General features: G+C 46.3%; 1 protein-coding gene across 9 annotated transcripts in view; it reads left to right on the plus strand.

Annotated features, from left to right (window-relative positions):
* Nucleotides 1-18414, plus strand: part of dock3 (dedicator of cytokinesis 3) — a 1878236-nt gene that overhangs the window by 1126755 nt on the left and 733067 nt on the right. For all 9 annotated transcript variants that reach the window (XM_070895785.1, XM_070895788.1, XM_070895786.1 and 6 more), the window contains one exon: nt 17549-17630. In XM_070895785.1, coding sequence (XP_070751886.1) covers nt 17549-17630 — 82 coding nt within the window. The remainder of the gene's footprint in view (nt 1-17548; nt 17631-18414) is intronic.

Below are 18414 nucleotides of genomic sequence, written 5' to 3' on the forward strand. Positions count from 1 at the left end.
AGAGCTAAGTGATCCCAAAATTAATGGATCAGATCAAAACTCTGCAGTCCTGCCACATCCAGTTGTGAATGGTTTAATTGACAATTAAATAACTAACGAAAGGAGGTGGCTCCATGAACTTCCCCATCCTCAGTGATGGAGGAGCCCAGCATGTGAGTGCAAGAAACAAAGCTGAAGCGTTTGCAACCATCAGAAGTGCTGAGTGGATGATCCATCTCGACCTCCTCCTGAGGTCCACACCATCACAGAAGCCAGTCTTCAGCCAATTCGATTCACTCCACATGATATCAACAAACAGCTGAGTGCACTGGATACAGCAAAGTCTATGGGCCCCGACAATATCCCGGCTGTAATGCTGAAGATGTGCTCCAGGACTAGCCACTCCTCTAGTATAACTACAGCACTGGCATCTATCTAACAATGTGGAAAACTGCCCAGGTATGTCCTGTCCACAAAAAGTAGGACAAATCCAATCCGGCCAATTACTGCCCCATCAGTCTACTCTCAATTATCAGCATAGTAATGGAAGGTGTTGGCGACAGTGCTATCAAGCGCCACTCAACCACCACACTTAAAAAAAAAATCCATGCATTTTCCATTCCTGGAATTCAGAACTGGAATATCGGGTCATTCATTGAAACATCTGTGAACTTACTCCTTTTGGTGTGTCAGCCTCGTTCGCGGGACCGCCTATGATGGACTCACCAATAATCTGCCCACCGGTGCTCAGTTTGGGTTCCACCAGTACCACTCTGTTCCAGACTTTATTACAGCCTTGGTCCAAACATGGACGAAAGCTGATTTCCAGAGGTGAAGCATGAGTGTAGCATCAAGGAACCCTTTTAAAATTGAAGTCAATGGGAATCGGAGAAAACTGGCTTGAGGCGTACCTAGCACAAAGGGAGATGGTTGTGATTGTTGGAGGTCAATCATCACAGCCTCAGGACATCACTGCAAGAGTTCCTCGGCCCAACCATCTTCAGCTGCTTCATCAATGACCTTCTCACCACCATAAGATCAGATATGAGAATGTTCGCTGATGATTGCAAAGTTTTCAGTTCCATTCACAACTTCTCAGATAATGAAGCAGTCCATGCCTGCATGCAGCAAGACCTGGATAACATTCAGACTTGGGCTGATAAGTGGCAAGTAACATTTGCACCACACAAGTGCCAGGCAATGACTATCTCCAACAAGCGAGAGTCTAACCACCGCCCCTTGACATTACCATCGCAGAATCCCCCACCATCAACATCCTAGGGGTCACCAATGACTAGAAACTTAACTGGACCAGCTACATAAATACTGTGGCTACAAGAGCAGGTCAGAGCCTGGGTATTCTGCAGCGAGTGGCTCACCATCTAACTCCCGAAAACCTTTCTACAAGGCACAAGTCAGGAGTGTGAAGGAATACTCTCCACTTGCCTGGATGAGTGCAGCTCCAACAACACTCAAGAAACTCGACATCATCCAGGGCAAAACTGCCCGCTTGATTGCCACCACCTTAAACATTTACTCCCTGCACCACCGGCGCACCATGGCTACAGTGTGTACCATCTACAAGATGCACTGCAGCAACTTGCCAAGGCTTCTTCGACAGCACTTCCCAATCCCAGAACCTCTACCACCTAGAAGAACAAGGGCATTAGGTGCATGGGAGGAACATCACCTCCACGTTCCCCTCTAATTGATACATTATCCTGACTTGGAAATATATCGCCGTTCCTTCATCGTCAATGGCTCAAAATCCTGGAACTCTCTACCTAACAGCAGTGTGGGAATAACTGTGGAAGCTTATCGAGCTGTGCCTGGTCTCCAGTTGTCTTGGACCCCCTTGCTGCTGGACCAAGACCTTGTTCAGCTAAGCCTGTGTGGTTGCCGGTGTGCAGCGGTCACCCCACTTTAAAAGAACTCACGCACAGGCATCTTCCACTCCGTCAGTATGAAGTTCGGGACCTGGAACGTCAGGACCCTCATGGACAATCCCAACAGCAACAGGCCGGAACGCCGCACCGCCATAGTTGCCCAGGAACTCAGACGTCTTGACATTGACATCGCCGCCCTAAGCGAGATCGGCGGGCAGGGGAAGGCCAGTTGAAGGAACATGATGGAGGTTACACCTTCTTCTGGAAAGGGAAACCAGAGGCAGAACGCCGCCTCCATGGAGTCGGCTTTGCCGTCAAGAATGAGCTGGTCGACCGCCTCAAAGACTCCCTCTGTGGGGTCGAGGAACGCCTCATGACTCTCCATATCACCCTATCTCAGAACCAATCTGCCACAGTCATCAGTGCGTACGCCCCCACACTCGAATGCAACGGATGAGGCTAAAGAGGGTTTTTATTCCAACCTCGAGACATCCTTGTCCCGTGTCCCCACGGGCAACAAATTGATCCTCCTGGTGAGGCGTGATTGGCAGAGAGGGAGTAGGGAAAGCCAATTCCAACGGTACCCTACTCCTGACAAAATGTTTAGAACATGAACTCCTCATTACCAACACGCTGTTCCGCCAGAGGGACAAATACAAGGCATCGTGGCAACACCCTCGCTCCAAACACTGGCACCTGCTTGACTATGTCATCGGGGTTGCAAGGATGTGCGCATCACCTGCGCTACGACAGGAGCTGACGACTGCTGGGCGGACCACCGCCTAATCTGATCCATCATCAACATTAACATTGCCCCAAAGCAGAGGGGACAGCAGAAGCAGTTCCGCAAAAAAGTTAATGCCGGGGCACTTAGAGACCCAGCTAAGAGAGCCCTATACAGCCAGCGCCTCACAGCCAATCTGGCGTGCCTTGATGACCCTCAGATGCTGAATCTCCATAGCGCTTGGTCTGCCCTCCAGATCTCTATAACCAATGCCTGTGAAGAGACACTTGGTCACTCAACCAGAAAACATCAGGACTGGTTTGATGAAAATGATCAGGAGATCGAAGAACTAATAGATCCCAAGCGCAAAGCATTTCTGAGCCTCAAGCAACAGCCCAACTTGGGAGTTGCAAAACAACATTACAGACATTACAACATTACAAGGCTCAGGTCCAACAAAAAACTCGGGACCTAAAGAACAGATGGTGGATGAAGATAGCACAGGAGATACAACAACTGGCCGACAGCCACGATATGCGAGGATTCTTCACTGCAATCAAGGCCACCTACGGTCCAAACTCCCAAGGCCCCACCCCACTCCTGGCCAAGAACGGGGAAACACTCATCAAGGACACCGAGTCTGTCAGAGCCCGATGGAAGGAGCACTTTGAAGATCTCCTCAATCAAGACTCTGCCTTTGACTCAAGTGTTCTCAATTCCATCCCGCAGCATGCCACCTGCCACCAACTCAGTGAAACCCTAATGTTGCATGAGGTTGGCAAAGCCATAAAACAGCTTAAGAATAACAAGGCTACGCGTGCGGATGGAATCCCTGCTGAGGCGCTAAGATATGGCGGAGAAGCGCTGTTGGCGCGGATACATGATCTCATCTCTCTCATTTGGAGGGAGGAGAGCATGCCGGGAGATCTCAGAGATGCAGTGATTGTGACCATTTTTAAAAAGGGGGACAAGTCCGACTGCGGCAACTACAGGGGAATCTCCCTGCTTTCAGCCACTGGGAAAATTGTCGCTCGAGTTCTCCTCAATCGTCTTCTTCCTGTGGCCGAGGAGCTCCTCCCGGAATCACAATGCGGATTTCGTCCCCTATGGGACACAACAGACATGATCTTTGCAGCGCGCCAGTTGCAGGAAAAATGCAGGGAGCAGCGCCAGCCTTTATACATGGCCTTTTTCGATCTTACAGAGGCCTTTGACACTGTCAACTGTGAGGGTCTATGGAGCGTCCTTCTCCGTTTCGGATGCCCCCAAAGGTTTGTCAACATCCTTCGCCTGCTCCACGACGATATGCAGGCCGTGATCCTTACCAACGGATCCATTACAGACCCAATCCATGTCCGGACTGGGGTCAAACAGGGCTGCGTCATCGCCCCAACCCTCTTCTCAATCTTCCTCGCCGCCATGCTCCACCTCACAATCAACATGCTTCCCGCTGGAGTGAAATTAAACAACAGAACCAATGGGAAGCTGTTTAACCTACGCCGCCTCCAGGCCAGGTCCAAGATCACTCCAACCTCTGTGATTGAGCTGCAGTATGCAGACGATGCCTGCGTCTGTACACTTTCAGAGGCTGAACTCCAGGATATAGTCAATGTATTCGCTGAGGCATATGAAAGCATGGGCCTTACGCTTAACATCCGTAAGACAAAGGTCCTTCACCAGCCTGTCACCACCGCACAGCACTGCCCTCCAATCATCAAGATCCACGACGTGGCCCTGGATAACGTGGACCATTTCCCATATCTCGGGAGCCTCTTATCAACAAAGGCAGACATTGATGCGGAGATTCAGCATCGCCTCCAGTGTGCCAGTGCAGCCTTCGGCCGCCTGCGGAAAAGAGTGTTTGATGACCAGGCCCTCAAATCTACCACCACACTCATGGTCTACAAGGCTGTAGTGATACCCGCCCTCCTGTATGGGTCTGAGGCATGGATGATGTACAGAAGGCACCTCAAGTCGCTGGAGATATATCACCAACGATGTCCCCGCAAGATCCTGCAAATCTCCTGGGAGGACAGGCGCACCAACATCAGTGTCCTCGACCAGACTAACATCCCCAGTATTGAAGCACTGACCACACTTGATCAGCTTTGCTGGGCAGGCCACATAGTATGCCAGATACGAGACTCCCTAAGCAAATTCTTTACACAGAGGTCTTTCATGGTAAACGAGCCAAAGGAGGACAGCTGAAGGATACCCTCAAAGCCTCTCTGGTAAAGTGCGACATCACCACTGACACGTGGGGGACCCTGGCCGCAGACCGCCCGAGGTGGAGAAAGTCCATCCGGGAGGGCGTTGAGCTCTTTGAGTCTCAACGCAAGGAGCATGAAGAGGCCAGGCGCAGGCAGCGGAAGGAGCGCGCAGCAAACCAGCCCTACCGACCCCTTCCCCCGACAAATGTCTGTCCCACCTGTAACAGGGTCTGTGGCTCCCGTATCGGACTGTTCAACCATCAAAGAACTCACTTAGGGAGTGGAAGCAAGTCCTCCTCGATTCCGAAGGACTGCCTATGATGATATCGCCGTTCCTTCATCATCAATGGGTAAAAATCCTGGAACTCCCTACCTAACAGCAGTGTGGGAGCAACTTCACCAGAGACTGCAGCGGTTCAACAAGCTGGCTCACCACCTCCTTAAGGGCAATTAAGGATGGGCAATAAATGCTGGCTTTGCCAGCGACACTCACATTCCAGGAACAAATAATTAAAAACCGCATAAGGAATAGAAGCAGTTTTTTGGGGGGCCATAAACATTCCTGGTGCCAATTTTCACCTGTCCTTCCCTGAAGACATTGACGCCTGCTAGGATTATGGTTCCACAGACCCTGCCCACCATCCAGTGCTTCACCTAGTTTCACGCGTGAGGCCTAGAAAGCACTGGAAAGCTAGAAAACCATGACAACAGGCACAGGAAGCAAAATATTGCAGATGCTGGAAATCTTAAGGCAACATCTATGGAGAGAAGGGACAAGTTGGCGATTCGGGTGCTAGATCTCCGCACACGAAACATCACCTTGTCTGTTCTCTCCACAGACGTTGCCTGCCCAGCTGAGTGTTTCCAACATATTCTGTTTTTAACCATGAGGACATTGTAGCTGAGCCTGTTTCGATATTCACCCTATGTCCACACGTGCATACATCCAGAAGGGATCAGTAAAGTGAGACTGCTTCTGGGGGAGATGGGACCTGTACAAACCAGACGGGTTGCATCTCAATAGCGCCGGGACCAATATCCTCGCGGGGAGTTTTGCTAATGCTGCTGGGGAGAGTTTAAACTAGCTTGGCAGGGGGATGGGAACCTGAGATCGAATTCAAAGGGAAAGAAAGTAATGCAGAAGTTGGATAGCAAGAATCTAGAAAGTGAATCTGTAAGACAGAGGAAACAGGGCTTAGTATGTAGTAAGCAAGGAGGTCTTCCTGTGCTGAACAGTATATACTTTAATGCAAGGAGTATAGCGAAAAAGGCGGATGAACTAACAGCACAGGTAGACACTTGGGAGTATGACATTATAGCCATTACAAAAACATGGCTAAAAGAGGGGCAGATTTGGCAGATCAATATTCCCGGCTATAGGATTTTTAGACAAGACAGAGAGGGGGTAAAAAGGGGGTGGGGGGTTGCGGTATTGATTAAAGAAACTATTACAGCGGTGAGGAGGGATGACATGTTAGAGGGATTATCAAATGAGGCCATATGGGTCGAATTGAATAATAAAAAAGGGGCAATCACACTGCTGGACGTATATTATCGACCCCCAAACAGTGGGAGGGACTTAGAGGCAAATATGTAGGCAACTTGCTGTGAAGTCCAAAAACCATAGGGTAGTAATAGTAGGGGATTTTAACTATCCAAATATTGATTGGGACAAATTTAGTGTGAAGGGTATAGAGGGTGTGGAAGTCTTGAAATGCATTCAGGAGAACTTTTTTAGTCAGTATGTAGCAAGCCCAACACGAGAGGGGGCGATCTTGGATTTAGTTTTGAGGAATAAAGCTGGGCAGGCTGAAGGGGTATTAGTGGGAGAGCACTTGGGTGCCAGTGACCATAATTTAGTCAGTTTCAAGTTGGTTATGGATAAGGACAAAAATAGGCCTTGAATAAAAGTTCCAAATTGGGGAAAAGCTCATTTTGCTAAGTTAAGGAGTGATTTGGCCATAGTGGACTGGAAACAGCTACTTGTGGATAAATCAGTGTCGGAACAGTGGGAGGCATTCAAGGAGGAGATCCGGAAGGCTCAGGCCAAACATGTGCCCTTAAAGAAAAAGGCTAGGAAAAATAATTCTAGAGCCCCCTGGATGTCTAGGGACTAACCTGATTTAATTTTTTGAGGAGGTAACCAAGAGGGTCGATGAGGGTAGTGCGTACGATGTAGTATAAATGGACGTTAGCAAGGCTTTTGATAAGGTCCCACTTGGTTGACTGATCATGACGGTTAAAGCCCATGGGATACAGGGCAAAATAGCAAGTTGTATCCAAAATTGGCTTGGAGGTAGGAAGCAAAGGGTAATGATTGATGGATGTTTTTGTGACTGGAAGGATGTTTCCAGAGGAGTTCCGCAGGGCTCAGTACTGGGTCCCTTGCTTTTTGTGGTATATATCAATGATTTAGATTTGAATATAAGGAGTATGATTAAAAAGTTTGCAGACAACATTAAAATTGGCTGTGTGGTTGATAATGAAGAGCAAAGTCATGGGCTGCAGGAGAATATCAATCTACTGGTCAGGTGGGCAGAGCAATGGCAAATGGAATTTAATTCAAAGTATAATACTTTGGTTAGGCCACAGCTGGAGTACTGCGTGCAGCTCCGGTCGCCGTATTATAGGAAGGATGTGATTGCACTAGAGGGGGTGCAGAGGAGATTTACTCAGGTGCTGCCTGGAATGGAGAATCTTAGTTATGAGGATAGATTGGATAGGCTGGGTTTGTTCTCATTGGAACAGAGGAGGTTGAGAAGAGACCTCATTGAGGTGTACAAAATATTGAGGGGCCTGGACATAGCGATAGTAAGGGTCTATTTCCATAGGTGGAGGGGTCTATTACAAGGGGGCATAGTTTCAAAGTGGTTGGTGGAAGGTTTGGAGGGGATTTGAGGGAGGGCTTCATTACACAGAGGGTTGTGGGGATCTATTAAGAGATGGGTGGATGGGTACTTGAAGTGCAGTAACCTGCAGGGTTACGGATCTAGAGCTAGTAATTGGGATTAGACTGGATGACCTTTTGTTGGACAGCACAGATATAATGGTAAGTACTGCAGGGAATAGAATACGACCAGGGTGATCTCCTGGACTTGTTTCGATTGCCTGGATGGGTCGGAGAGGAAATTTCCCAGATTTTTTCTCCCTAAATTGGCCTGGGTTTTTATCTGGTTTTTGCCTCTCCCAGGAGATCATATAGCTCTGGGTGGGGTGGAGTGTAGAATGTTTCAGTATAAGGGGTGTCGCAGTTGTGTGAGGCGGATTGGTTGGGCTGGGTGCTCTTTGCCTTTCCGTCATTGTTCATAGGTTTATATGTAACCTTTAGGACTGCTGACCAAGGGCCGTGCGGCTTTTTGTCAGCTGGCGTGGACACGATGGGTCGAAATGGCCTCCTTCTGCGCTGTAAATTTCTATGTTTCTAAGAATGGGAGTCCCGCATCAAGGGGCACTGAGATCAATTGTACTATCTCTATTGCCTTTTTGGCTGAGATCATATAGCAAAGTACATAAAGGGAATAAACCCTAAAATAAACATATATGGAATGGTCCACGGGGAATAGTTTCACACTGTTTTTACCAACTATTGGGCAGGGCAAGTAACATCCGTGGAGAGAGCAGACAAGGCAATGTTTCGTGTGCAGAGCTCCATTGCCAAAACGTTATCAAAGCAGTTCCATCAAAGGGTCTGCTCCCAAAACGCCAATTTGTCCCTTCTCTCCACAGATGTTACCTGCCCTGCTGAGTGTATGTTATGGTCAAGTAGTTTCCAAATGATTTCCAGGCTTGCACATGAAAATGGCCCCTCTGCTGAGGTACTGGAATGCACATCAAGCCTGTAGAACGGTAATGGACAATAGAGCCAGTTAAATCCCTGATCTCCATGGTCACTACAGATGTGCATTTATGGTAATATGCTTATGTATGTGTGTCTGGATATTTAAGGTGTGGATGGGCTGCCGATCAAGGGAACTGCTTTGCCCTGGATGGTGTCAAGCATCTTGAGTATTGTTGCAGCTGCAGCCATCCAGGCAAGTGGAGAGTATTCCATCACACTCATGACTTGTGCCTTGTAGATGGTAGAGAGTCTTTGGGGAGTCAGGAGTTGAGCCACTCGCTGCAGAATGCCAGTCTTCTGATGAGCTTTAGTAGCCACAGCATTTATGTGGCTGGTCCAGTTGAGTTTTCAGAATTCTGTCCACAAGCAGTATAGTAGTGCGCCTGTCGTGCAAATGATTTTCTTACGGTAGGTTTACCTTTAGTTTGTTCACGTTTGGCCTGCGTACCTGACGTTGCTATCTTCCCCCATCTGTGGGTCTCATTTTTTTGGTTTAATACCGTAAAATTACAGAATCTGTGACAAAGGTCCAGCCATGGTAATAACGTGCTCCAAGTGCTGTTTGATTGTAGCATTAGCTCTTAGAGTGCAAATGGTCTCGACAAACCAGTTGCAAAAGGTAAGCTGCATATTTTGTAACTTTTCTTGTTATTCAGAAGACTTTTGTGAAAACCTTTACAGTTAGTAATATTGTCCTTTATCCAATTGCAGATTTTAACCCTCTTTATAGAATGTGTGAGGAATGTATTTGGGGTTGCCACTGGTCTTTTGGTAGTATATTGGCACCAATATGGTACTGGAAAAAAATCCTTAAGCAAAGACACTTCAGTGCCATGTGATAGGCTTCTTCTGTGCCTTAAACCGCTCCTACCACCAGTGGTAGACTTGTAAACACCAGGGGGTAGAGTTTCCGCCTTGAGTGCAATCGACGATCCGGCCCAAATTGCACCAAAAATTGCGTCTGTTTTGAGAAGTGTCTTTTTTCGCGTTTCTGCGTAAATTCATTTCCATATCGGCGAATGCAAAATCTTCTATGAACCAGTGCAATCAGGCAGGGTTTTAAAAGTTAATTTTAAAAAAAAAATTTGCTTTAAAAAATATTCCTTGATCTGATTAAGAGTGGTAATTTGGTGCAGATTGATTAATACTGCTAAAAATGGGTTTATCACAAAAAATAAGCATTTTTAATCAGTGTCAATCCTCCACCTCTGAGTAACCCGATTTTAAATTACTAAAATTACTTTTTTTTTTCAATATACCGAACCATTTGCTAATTATATTGGGGCACAGTAGTCAGTTTCTTAGCATATGAAAGAAAAATTACATTCACAAGCTTATAAAATGTGCCTATTCGTGTTCTTGCACCCAAAATTTTTTGCTGAGGTAACAGAGAGGGTTGCTGTGGTTCAGTGTGGCGGAGGTTCGGCGAATGTTTGGTGCAGAGGTGCGGTGAGAGATCGTGGCGGAGGGTACGGAGCCCAGAAGAGCTGAGGGCCCAGGGGCAGCCCTAGCTGCGATATGTGTGCGCACTCGGTCCATGCAGCAGAGCAGGTCTCCAGTCGTCTGGTGAACCCTGCCATTGGATAAAGGCCTAGCTCTGTCAAGCCCATGTGGTAGCTGATGTGCAACGGCCGCCACACATTAAAAAAATCCACGCACAGGCATCTTCCACCCCTTCAATTGGAGTTTACTACTGGAATATCAGTCCTTCATTAAAACATCTGTGAAGTCATCCCTCTTGGTGTGGAAGCAAGTCACCTTCATTCGAGGGACCGCCTATGATGATGATAGTTCATGTGGTGTATGTGGACTTTCAAAAGGCATTTGATAAAGTGCGACATAATAGGCTTGCCAGCAAAGTTGAAGCCCATGGAATAAAAGGGACAGTGTCAGTATGGATACGAAATTGGCTAAGTGACAGGAAACAGAGAGTAGTGGTGAATGGTTGTTTTTCGGACTGGAGGACGGTATACAGTGATGTTCCCCAGGGACTGGGACCACTGCTTTTCTTGATATATATTATGATTTCAACTTGGGTGTACAGGACACTATTTCAAAATTTGCAGGTAACACAAAGCTTGGAAGTAAAATGAACAGTGAGGAGGATAGGGATAGACTTCCAAGAGGACATCAACAGGTTGATGGAATGGGCGACCACGTGGCAGATAAAGTTTAATGCAGAAAAGTGTGAAGTGATTTTGGTCGGAAGAATGAGAAGTGGCAATATAAACTAAAGGGTACAATTCTAAAGGGGGTGTAGGAGCAGAGAGGCCTGGTGGTATATGGGCACAAATCGTTGAATGTGGCAGGACAGGCTGAGAAAGCGATTTTAAAAAGCATATGGGATCCTGGGTTTTATAAATAGAGGCAAAGAATTTCTGAAGAACTTTTGTAAAACACTGGTTCTGCCTCAACTGGAGTATTGTGTCCAATTCTGGGCACTTCACTTTAGGAAGGATGTGAAAGCTTTAGAGAGGATGCAGAAAAGGTTTACAAGAATGATTCCAGGGATGAGGGACTTCATTTACGGGGTTAGACTGGAGAGGCTGGGGATTGCAAGCATTAAGGATGAAATAGCACGCATTTGGAAAGCAGTAAAAATAAAACGGGAAAGGTGGCTCAACCGTGGCTAACAAGGGAAATTAAGGATAGTGTAAAACCAAGGAAGAGGCATATAAATTGGCTAGAAAAAGCAACAAACCTGAGGACTGGGAGAAATTTAGAATTCAACAGAGGAGGATTAAGGGTTTAATTAAGAGGGGGGAAATAGAGTATGAGAGGAAGCTTGCAGGGAACATAAAAACTGACTACAAAAGCTTCTATAAATATGTGAAGAGAAAAAGATTAGTGAAGACAAATGTAGGTCCCTTGTAGTCGGATTCAGGTGAATTTATAATGGGGAACAAAGAAATGGCAGACCAATTGAACAAATATTTCGGTTCTGTCTTCACGAAGGAAGACACAAATAACCTTCCGAATGTACTAGGGGACAGTGGGTCGAGTGAGAAGGAGGAACTGAAGGATATCCTTATTAGGCGGGAAATTGCGTTAGGGAAATTGATGGGATTGAAGGCCGATAAATCCCCGGGGCCTGATAGTCTGCATCCAAGAGTACTTAAGGAAGTGGCCCTAGAAATAGTGGATGCATTGGTGATCATTTTCCAACAGTCTATCGACTCTGGATCAGTTCCTATGGACTGGAGGGTAGCTAATGTAACACCACTTTTTAAAAAAGGAGAGAGAGAGAAAACGGGTAATTATAAACTGGTTAGCCTGACGTCAATAGTGGGGAAAATGTTGGAATCAATCATTAAGGATGAAATAGCAGCGCATTTGGAAAGCAGTGTCAGGATCGGTCCAAGTCAGCATGGATTTATGAAAGGTAAATCATGCTTGACGAATCTTCTGGAATTTTTTGAGGATGTAACTAGCAGAGTGGACAAGGGAGAACCAGTGGATGTGGTGTATTTGGACTTTCAAAAGGCTTTTGACAAGGTCCCACATAAGAGATTGGTGTGCAAAATCAAAGTGCGTGGTATTAGGGATAATGTACTGACGTGCATAGAGAACTGGTTAGCAGACAGGAAGCAGAGAGTCGGGATAAACGGGTCCTTTTCAGAATGGCAGGCAGTGACTAGTGGAGTGCCGCAGGGCTCAGTGCTGAGACCCCAGCTCTTTAAAATATACATTAACGATTTAGATGAAGGAATTGAGTGTAATATCTCCAAGTTTGCAGATGACACTAACCTGGGTGGCGGTGTGAGCTGTGAGGAGGATGCTAAGAGGCTGCAGGGTGACTTGGACAGGTTAGGTGAGTGGGCAAATGCATGGCAGATGCAGTATAATGTAGATAAATGTGAGGTTTTGCATTTTGGGGGCAAAAACACGAAGGCAGAATATTATCTGAATGGCGGCAGATTAGGAAAAGGGGAGGTGCAACGAGACCTGGGTGTCATGGTTCATCAGTCATTGAAAGTTGGCATGCAGGTACAGCAGGCGGTGAAGAAGGCAAATAGTATGTTGGCCTTCATAGCTAGGGGATTTGAGTATAGGAGCAAGGAGGTCTTACTGCAGTTGTACAGGGCCTTAGTGAGGCCTCACCTGGAATGTTGTGTTCAATTTTGGTCTCCTAATCTGAGGAAGGACGTTCTTGCCATTGAGGGAGTGCAGCGAAGGTTCACCAGACTGACTCCAGGGATGGCTGGACTGTCATATGAGGAGAGACTTGATCAAATGGGCCTTTATTCACTGGAGTTTAGCAGGATGAGAGGGGATCTCATAGAAACGTATAAGATTCTGACGGGACTGGACAGGTTAGATGCGGGAAGAATGTTCCCAATGTTAGGGAAGTCCAGAACCAGGGGACATAGTCTTAGAATAAGGGTAGTCCATTTAGGATTGAGATGAGGAGAAATTTCTTCATTCAGAGAGTTGTTAACCTGTGGAATTTCCTGCCGCAGAGAGTTGTTGATGCCAGTGCATTGGATATATTCAAGTGGGAGTTAGATATGGCCCTTATAGCTAAGGGGGTCAAGGGGTATGGAGAGAAAGCAGGAAAGGGGTACTGAGAGAATGATCAGCCATGATCTTATTGAATGGCGGTGCATGCTCGAAGGGCCAAATGGCCTACTCCTGCACCTATTTTCTATGTTTCTATGTTTAGAGTAGAGAAGATTGAGAAGAGATTTGATAAGAGGTGTTCAAAGTCATGAGGGGTCTAGACTGAGTAGAAAGAGATAAACTGTTCCCATTTGAAGGATCTAGAACCAGAGGACACAAATTTAAGGGATTGGCAGAAGATTCAAAGGCAACATGAGGGAAAACATTTTTATCCAGTGAGTGGTTAGCATCTGGAATGCACTGCCTCAGAGGCAGATTCGATCAGGGCTTTCAAAAGGAAATTGGATAAGCACCTGAAATTTAAAAAATTGCAGGGCTATGGAGAAAGGGCGGGGGATTGGGACCAGCTGAAGTGCTCTTGCAGAGAGCCGGCACAGGCTCGATGGACCGAATGGCCACCTTCTGTGCTGTAACCATTCTATGAGGTCCTACGAAACGAATTTAAGGAGCTAGGAGCTAAATTAAAAAGTAGGACCTCAAAAGTTGTAATCTCGGGATTGCTACCAGTGCCACGTGCTAGTCAGAGTAGGAATCGCAGGATAGCGCAGATGAATACGTGGCTTGAGCAGTGGTGCAGCAGGGAGGGATTCAAATTCCTGGGGCATTGGAACTGGTTCTGGGGGAGGTGGGACCAGTACAAACCGGACGGTCTGCACCTGGGCAGGTCCGGAACCAATGTCCTAGGGGGAGTGTTTGCTAGTGCTGTTGGGGAGGAGTTAAACTAATATGGCAGGGGGATGGGAACCAATGCAGGGAGACAGAGGGAGACAAAAAGGAGGCAAAAGCAAAAGACAGAAAGGAGATGAGGAAAAGTGGAGGGCAGAGAAACCCAAGGCAAAGAACAAAAAGGGCCACTGTACAGCAAAATTCTAAAAGGACAAAGGGTGTTAAAAAAACAAGCCTGAAGGCTTTGTGTCTTAATGCAAGGAGTATCTGCAATAAGGTGGATGAATTAACTGTGCAAATAGATGTTAACAAATATGATGTGATTGGGATTACGGAGACGTGGCTCCAGGATGATCAGGGCTGGGAACTCAACATCCAGGGGTATTCAACATTCAGGAAGGATAGAATAAAAGGAAAAGGAGGTGGGGTAGCATTGCTGGTTAAAGAGGAGATTAATGCAATAGTTAGGAAAGATATTAGCTTGGATGATGTGGAATCTATATGGGTAGAGCTGCAGAACACCAAAGGGCAAAAAACGTTAGTGGGAGTTGTGTACCGACCTCCAAACAGTAGTAGTGATGCTGGGGAGGGCATTAAACAGGAAATTAGGGGTGCATGCAATAAAGGTGCAGCAGTTATAATGGGTGACTTTAATATGCACATAGATTGGGCTAGCCAAACTGGAAGCAATACGGTGGAGGAGGATTTCCTGGAGTGCATAAGGGATGGTTTTCTAGACCAATATGTCGAGGAACCAACTAGGGGGGAGCCATCTTAGACTGGGTGTTGTGTAATGAGAGAGGATTAATTAGCAATCTCATTGTGCGAGGCCCCTTGGGGAAGAGTGACCATAATATGGTGGAACTCTGCATTAGGATGGAGAATGAAACAATTAATTCAGAGACCATGGTCCAGAACTTAAAGAAGGGTAACTTTGAAGGTATGAGGCGTGAATTGGCTAGGATAGATTGGCGAATGATACTCAAGGGGTTGACTGTGGATGGGCAATGACAGACATTTAGAGACCGCATGGATGAATTACAACAATTGTCTGGCGTAAAAATAAAAAAGGGAAGGTGGCTCAACCATGGCTATCTAGGGAAATCAGGGATAGTATTAAAGCCAAGGAAGTGGCATACAAATTGGCCAGAAATAGCAGCGAACCCGGGGACTGGGAGAAATTTAGAACTCAGCAGAGGAGGACAAAGGGTTTGATTAGGGCAGGGAAAATGGAGTACGAGAAGAAGCTTGCAGGGAACATTAAGGCGGATTGCAAAAGTTTCTCTAGGTATGTAAAGAGAAAAAGGTTAGTGAAGACAAACGTAGGTCCCCTGCAGTCAGAATCAGGGGAAGTCATAATGGGGAACAAAGAAGTGGCAGACCAATTGAACAAGTACTTTGGTTCGGTATTCACTAAGGAGGACACAAAAGGGGTCAGAGGGTCTCGTAAGAAGGAGGAACTGAGGGAAATCTTTATTAGTCAGGAAATTGTGTTGGGGAAATTGATGGGATTGAAGGCCGATAAATCCCCAGGGCCTGATGGACTGCATCCCAGAGTACTTAAGGAGGTGGCCTTGGAAATAGCGGCTGCATTGACAGTCATTTTCCAACATTCCATTGACTCTGGATTAGTTCCTATGGAGTGGAGGGTAGCCAATGTAACCCCACTTTTTAAAAAAGGAGGGAGAGAGAAAACAGGGAATTATAGACCGGTCAGCCTGACATCGGTAGTGGGTAAAATGATGGAATCAATTATTAAGGATGTCATAGCAGCGCATTTGGAAAATGGTGACATGATAGGTCCAAGTCAGCATGGATTTGTGAAAGGGAAATCATGCTTGACAAATCTTCTGGAATTTTTTGAGGATGTTTCCAGTAAAGTGGACAAAGGAGAACCAGTTGATGTGGTATATTTGGACTTTCAGAAGGCTTTCGACAAGGTCCCACACAAGAGATAATATGTGCAAAGTTAAAGCACATGGGATTGGGGGTAGTGTGCTGACGTGGATTGAGAACTGGTTGTCAGACAGGAAGCAAAGAGTAGGAGTAAATGGGTACTTTTCAGAATGGCAGGCAGTGACTAGTGGGGTACCGCAAGGTTCTGTGCTGGGGCCCCAGCTGTTTACATTGTACATTAATGATTTAGACGAGGGGATTAAATGTAGTATCTCCAAATTTGCGGATGACACTAAGTTGGGTGGCAGTGTGAGCTGCGAGGAGGATGCTGTGAGGCTGCAGAGTGATTTGGATAGGTTAGGTGAGTGGGCAAATGCATGGCAGATGAAGTATAATGTGGATAAATGTGAGGTTATCCACTTCGGTGGTAAAAACAGAGAGACAGACTATTATCTGAATGGTGACAGATTAGGAAAAGGGAAGGTGCAACGAGACCTGGGTGTCATGGTACATCAGTCATTGAAGGTTGGCATGCAGGTACAGCAGGCGGTTAAGAAAGCAAATGGCATGTTGGCCTTCATAGCGAGGGGATTTGAGTACAGGGGCAGGGAGGTGTTGCTACAGTTGTACAGGGCCTTGGTGAGGCCACACCTGGAGTATTGTGTACAGTTTTGGTCTCCTAACTTGAGGAAGGACATTCTTGCTATTGAGGGAGTGCAGCGAAGATTCACCAGACTGATTCCCGGGATGGTGGGACTGACCTATCAAGAAAGACTGGATCAACTGGGCTTGTATTCACTGGAGTTCAGAAGAATGAGAGGGGACCTCATAGAAACGTTTAAAATTCTGACGGGTTTAGACAGGTTAGATGCAGGAAGAATGTTCCCAATGTTGGGGCAGTCCAGAACCAGGGGTCACAGTCTGAGGATAAGGGGTAAGCCATTTAGGACCGAGATGAGGAGAAACTTCTTCACCCAGAGAGTGGTGAACCTGTGGAATTCTCTACCACAGAAAGTAGTTGAGGCCAATTCACTAAATATATTCAAAAGGGAGTTAGATGAAGTCCTTACTACTCGGGGGATCAAGGGGTATGGCGAGAAAACAGGAAGTTTCATGTTCAGCCATGAACTCATTGAATGGCGGTGCAGGCTAGAAGGGCTGAATGGCCTGCTCCTGCACCTATTTTCTATGTTTCTATGTTTCTATGTGATTCCAGAAGAACCAGCTTAATTTTTGGAGCCTCCTCAAAGGCTGCAAATGGGCACAATTAGCCGAAACTCCCAATGGTGACTAATTCATCCAGGGGGTTGTGGCCAGTTTTGTGAGCGTGCTGCCTCCTAGCGAGATGTTTCACATGAGGCGCTTAAAATTCCATGATCTTTTGTGCGGGTTACGCCGATTTCGAGCAAATGGCACCGACAAAAAACAAGCGGAACCTCTACCCCCAGTAATTTAAAATCACACAACTCAAAATATTCTCTGCATATGCAACCCAAGTATATGGACAAAATCTATAATTGTACTGCTCAATGTTTCTCATAATTCAGATGGAGATAGACTGAAAATTTCGTACAACCACCAGTAAGTCTTGCTACAATTCCAGTGACAGTACTGGAACTGATGCCTGAGTGAATGTTCCCTTTAAGCAAATTCGCCAAGTGGCATCCATAGTCTGACCAATGAGATGTATTCCCCCAAAATATTTAATACAATTTCTTTCTTTCCACAGTGAGAGGTTTATGGTGAGGCTGAACAAGAATGGGATGCCGAGAAACCCTGAGAAGATAGACCGGCTGTGTGCGCTCTTTACGGTAACATGGAATTCCTCTCTGCAGTATTCACTGCTTTATTCTCAAATGCTTTAAGTTGAAAATTAAACTAAGCTTTGGTTCTGTGCTTTAAGATAGTTGTCATGAAAGAACTCTGTTTCATCTTGCACCAAGCTCATCAGATGGTTTAGAGACCCAGTTATTGTTCAGTGTCCAGGTTTTTGTTCCAGGACAAAAGGAGCTTTATTTCCCTCACCAATGTTTTCTCTCCTCTCCGGAAGGTCAAAATGTTGGTGAGAAAACTGAAAAAATTGAAAGAAAAATCATCAAAATTAAACATTATGAAGTGTGCTGGTAACAATGCACAAATTAGGCATTTAATGAAGAAAATAAATTGCCTTTCTCTCTCATCTTTCTCTCAGTGATTATTCTTATTACTAGGTGTGTTGCTATGTTAGGTGATGTGATGTGTGCTTAGGGTATCAGCTGTTGTTAAGCAAAGTATTACTTGGGAGCTTATTGTAAATCATGTATTCACTGACTGCACCTTGCATATAGTGGCTCGTCAACCCACTGTTAGACTGATGCCATCTGACAATATCTCTAGACTGGCATTAAAAGGATTTTGGAAGACTCTGGGCCTGAACTCGGTCGAACCCAAAGCCTGCCAATGGCCGCCAAGAGACCGGGCGGTACTTTGGCTGTAAGATTCCTCTAAAAGAGGTGGCAGTACCACCCAGCGGCCAAACAACGGCTTACACTGCCAACCTAGGCGGCAGCGGGCAGGAGCTCTCAACTCGGCGGCAAATGCGCTTGCCGCCCAAGG

The sequence above is a fragment of the Pristiophorus japonicus genome, chromosome 12, assembly GCF_044704955.1.
Source record: "Pristiophorus japonicus isolate sPriJap1 chromosome 12, sPriJap1.hap1, whole genome shotgun sequence".
NCBI classification, from domain to species: Eukaryota; Metazoa; Chordata; class Chondrichthyes; family Pristiophoridae; genus Pristiophorus; species Pristiophorus japonicus.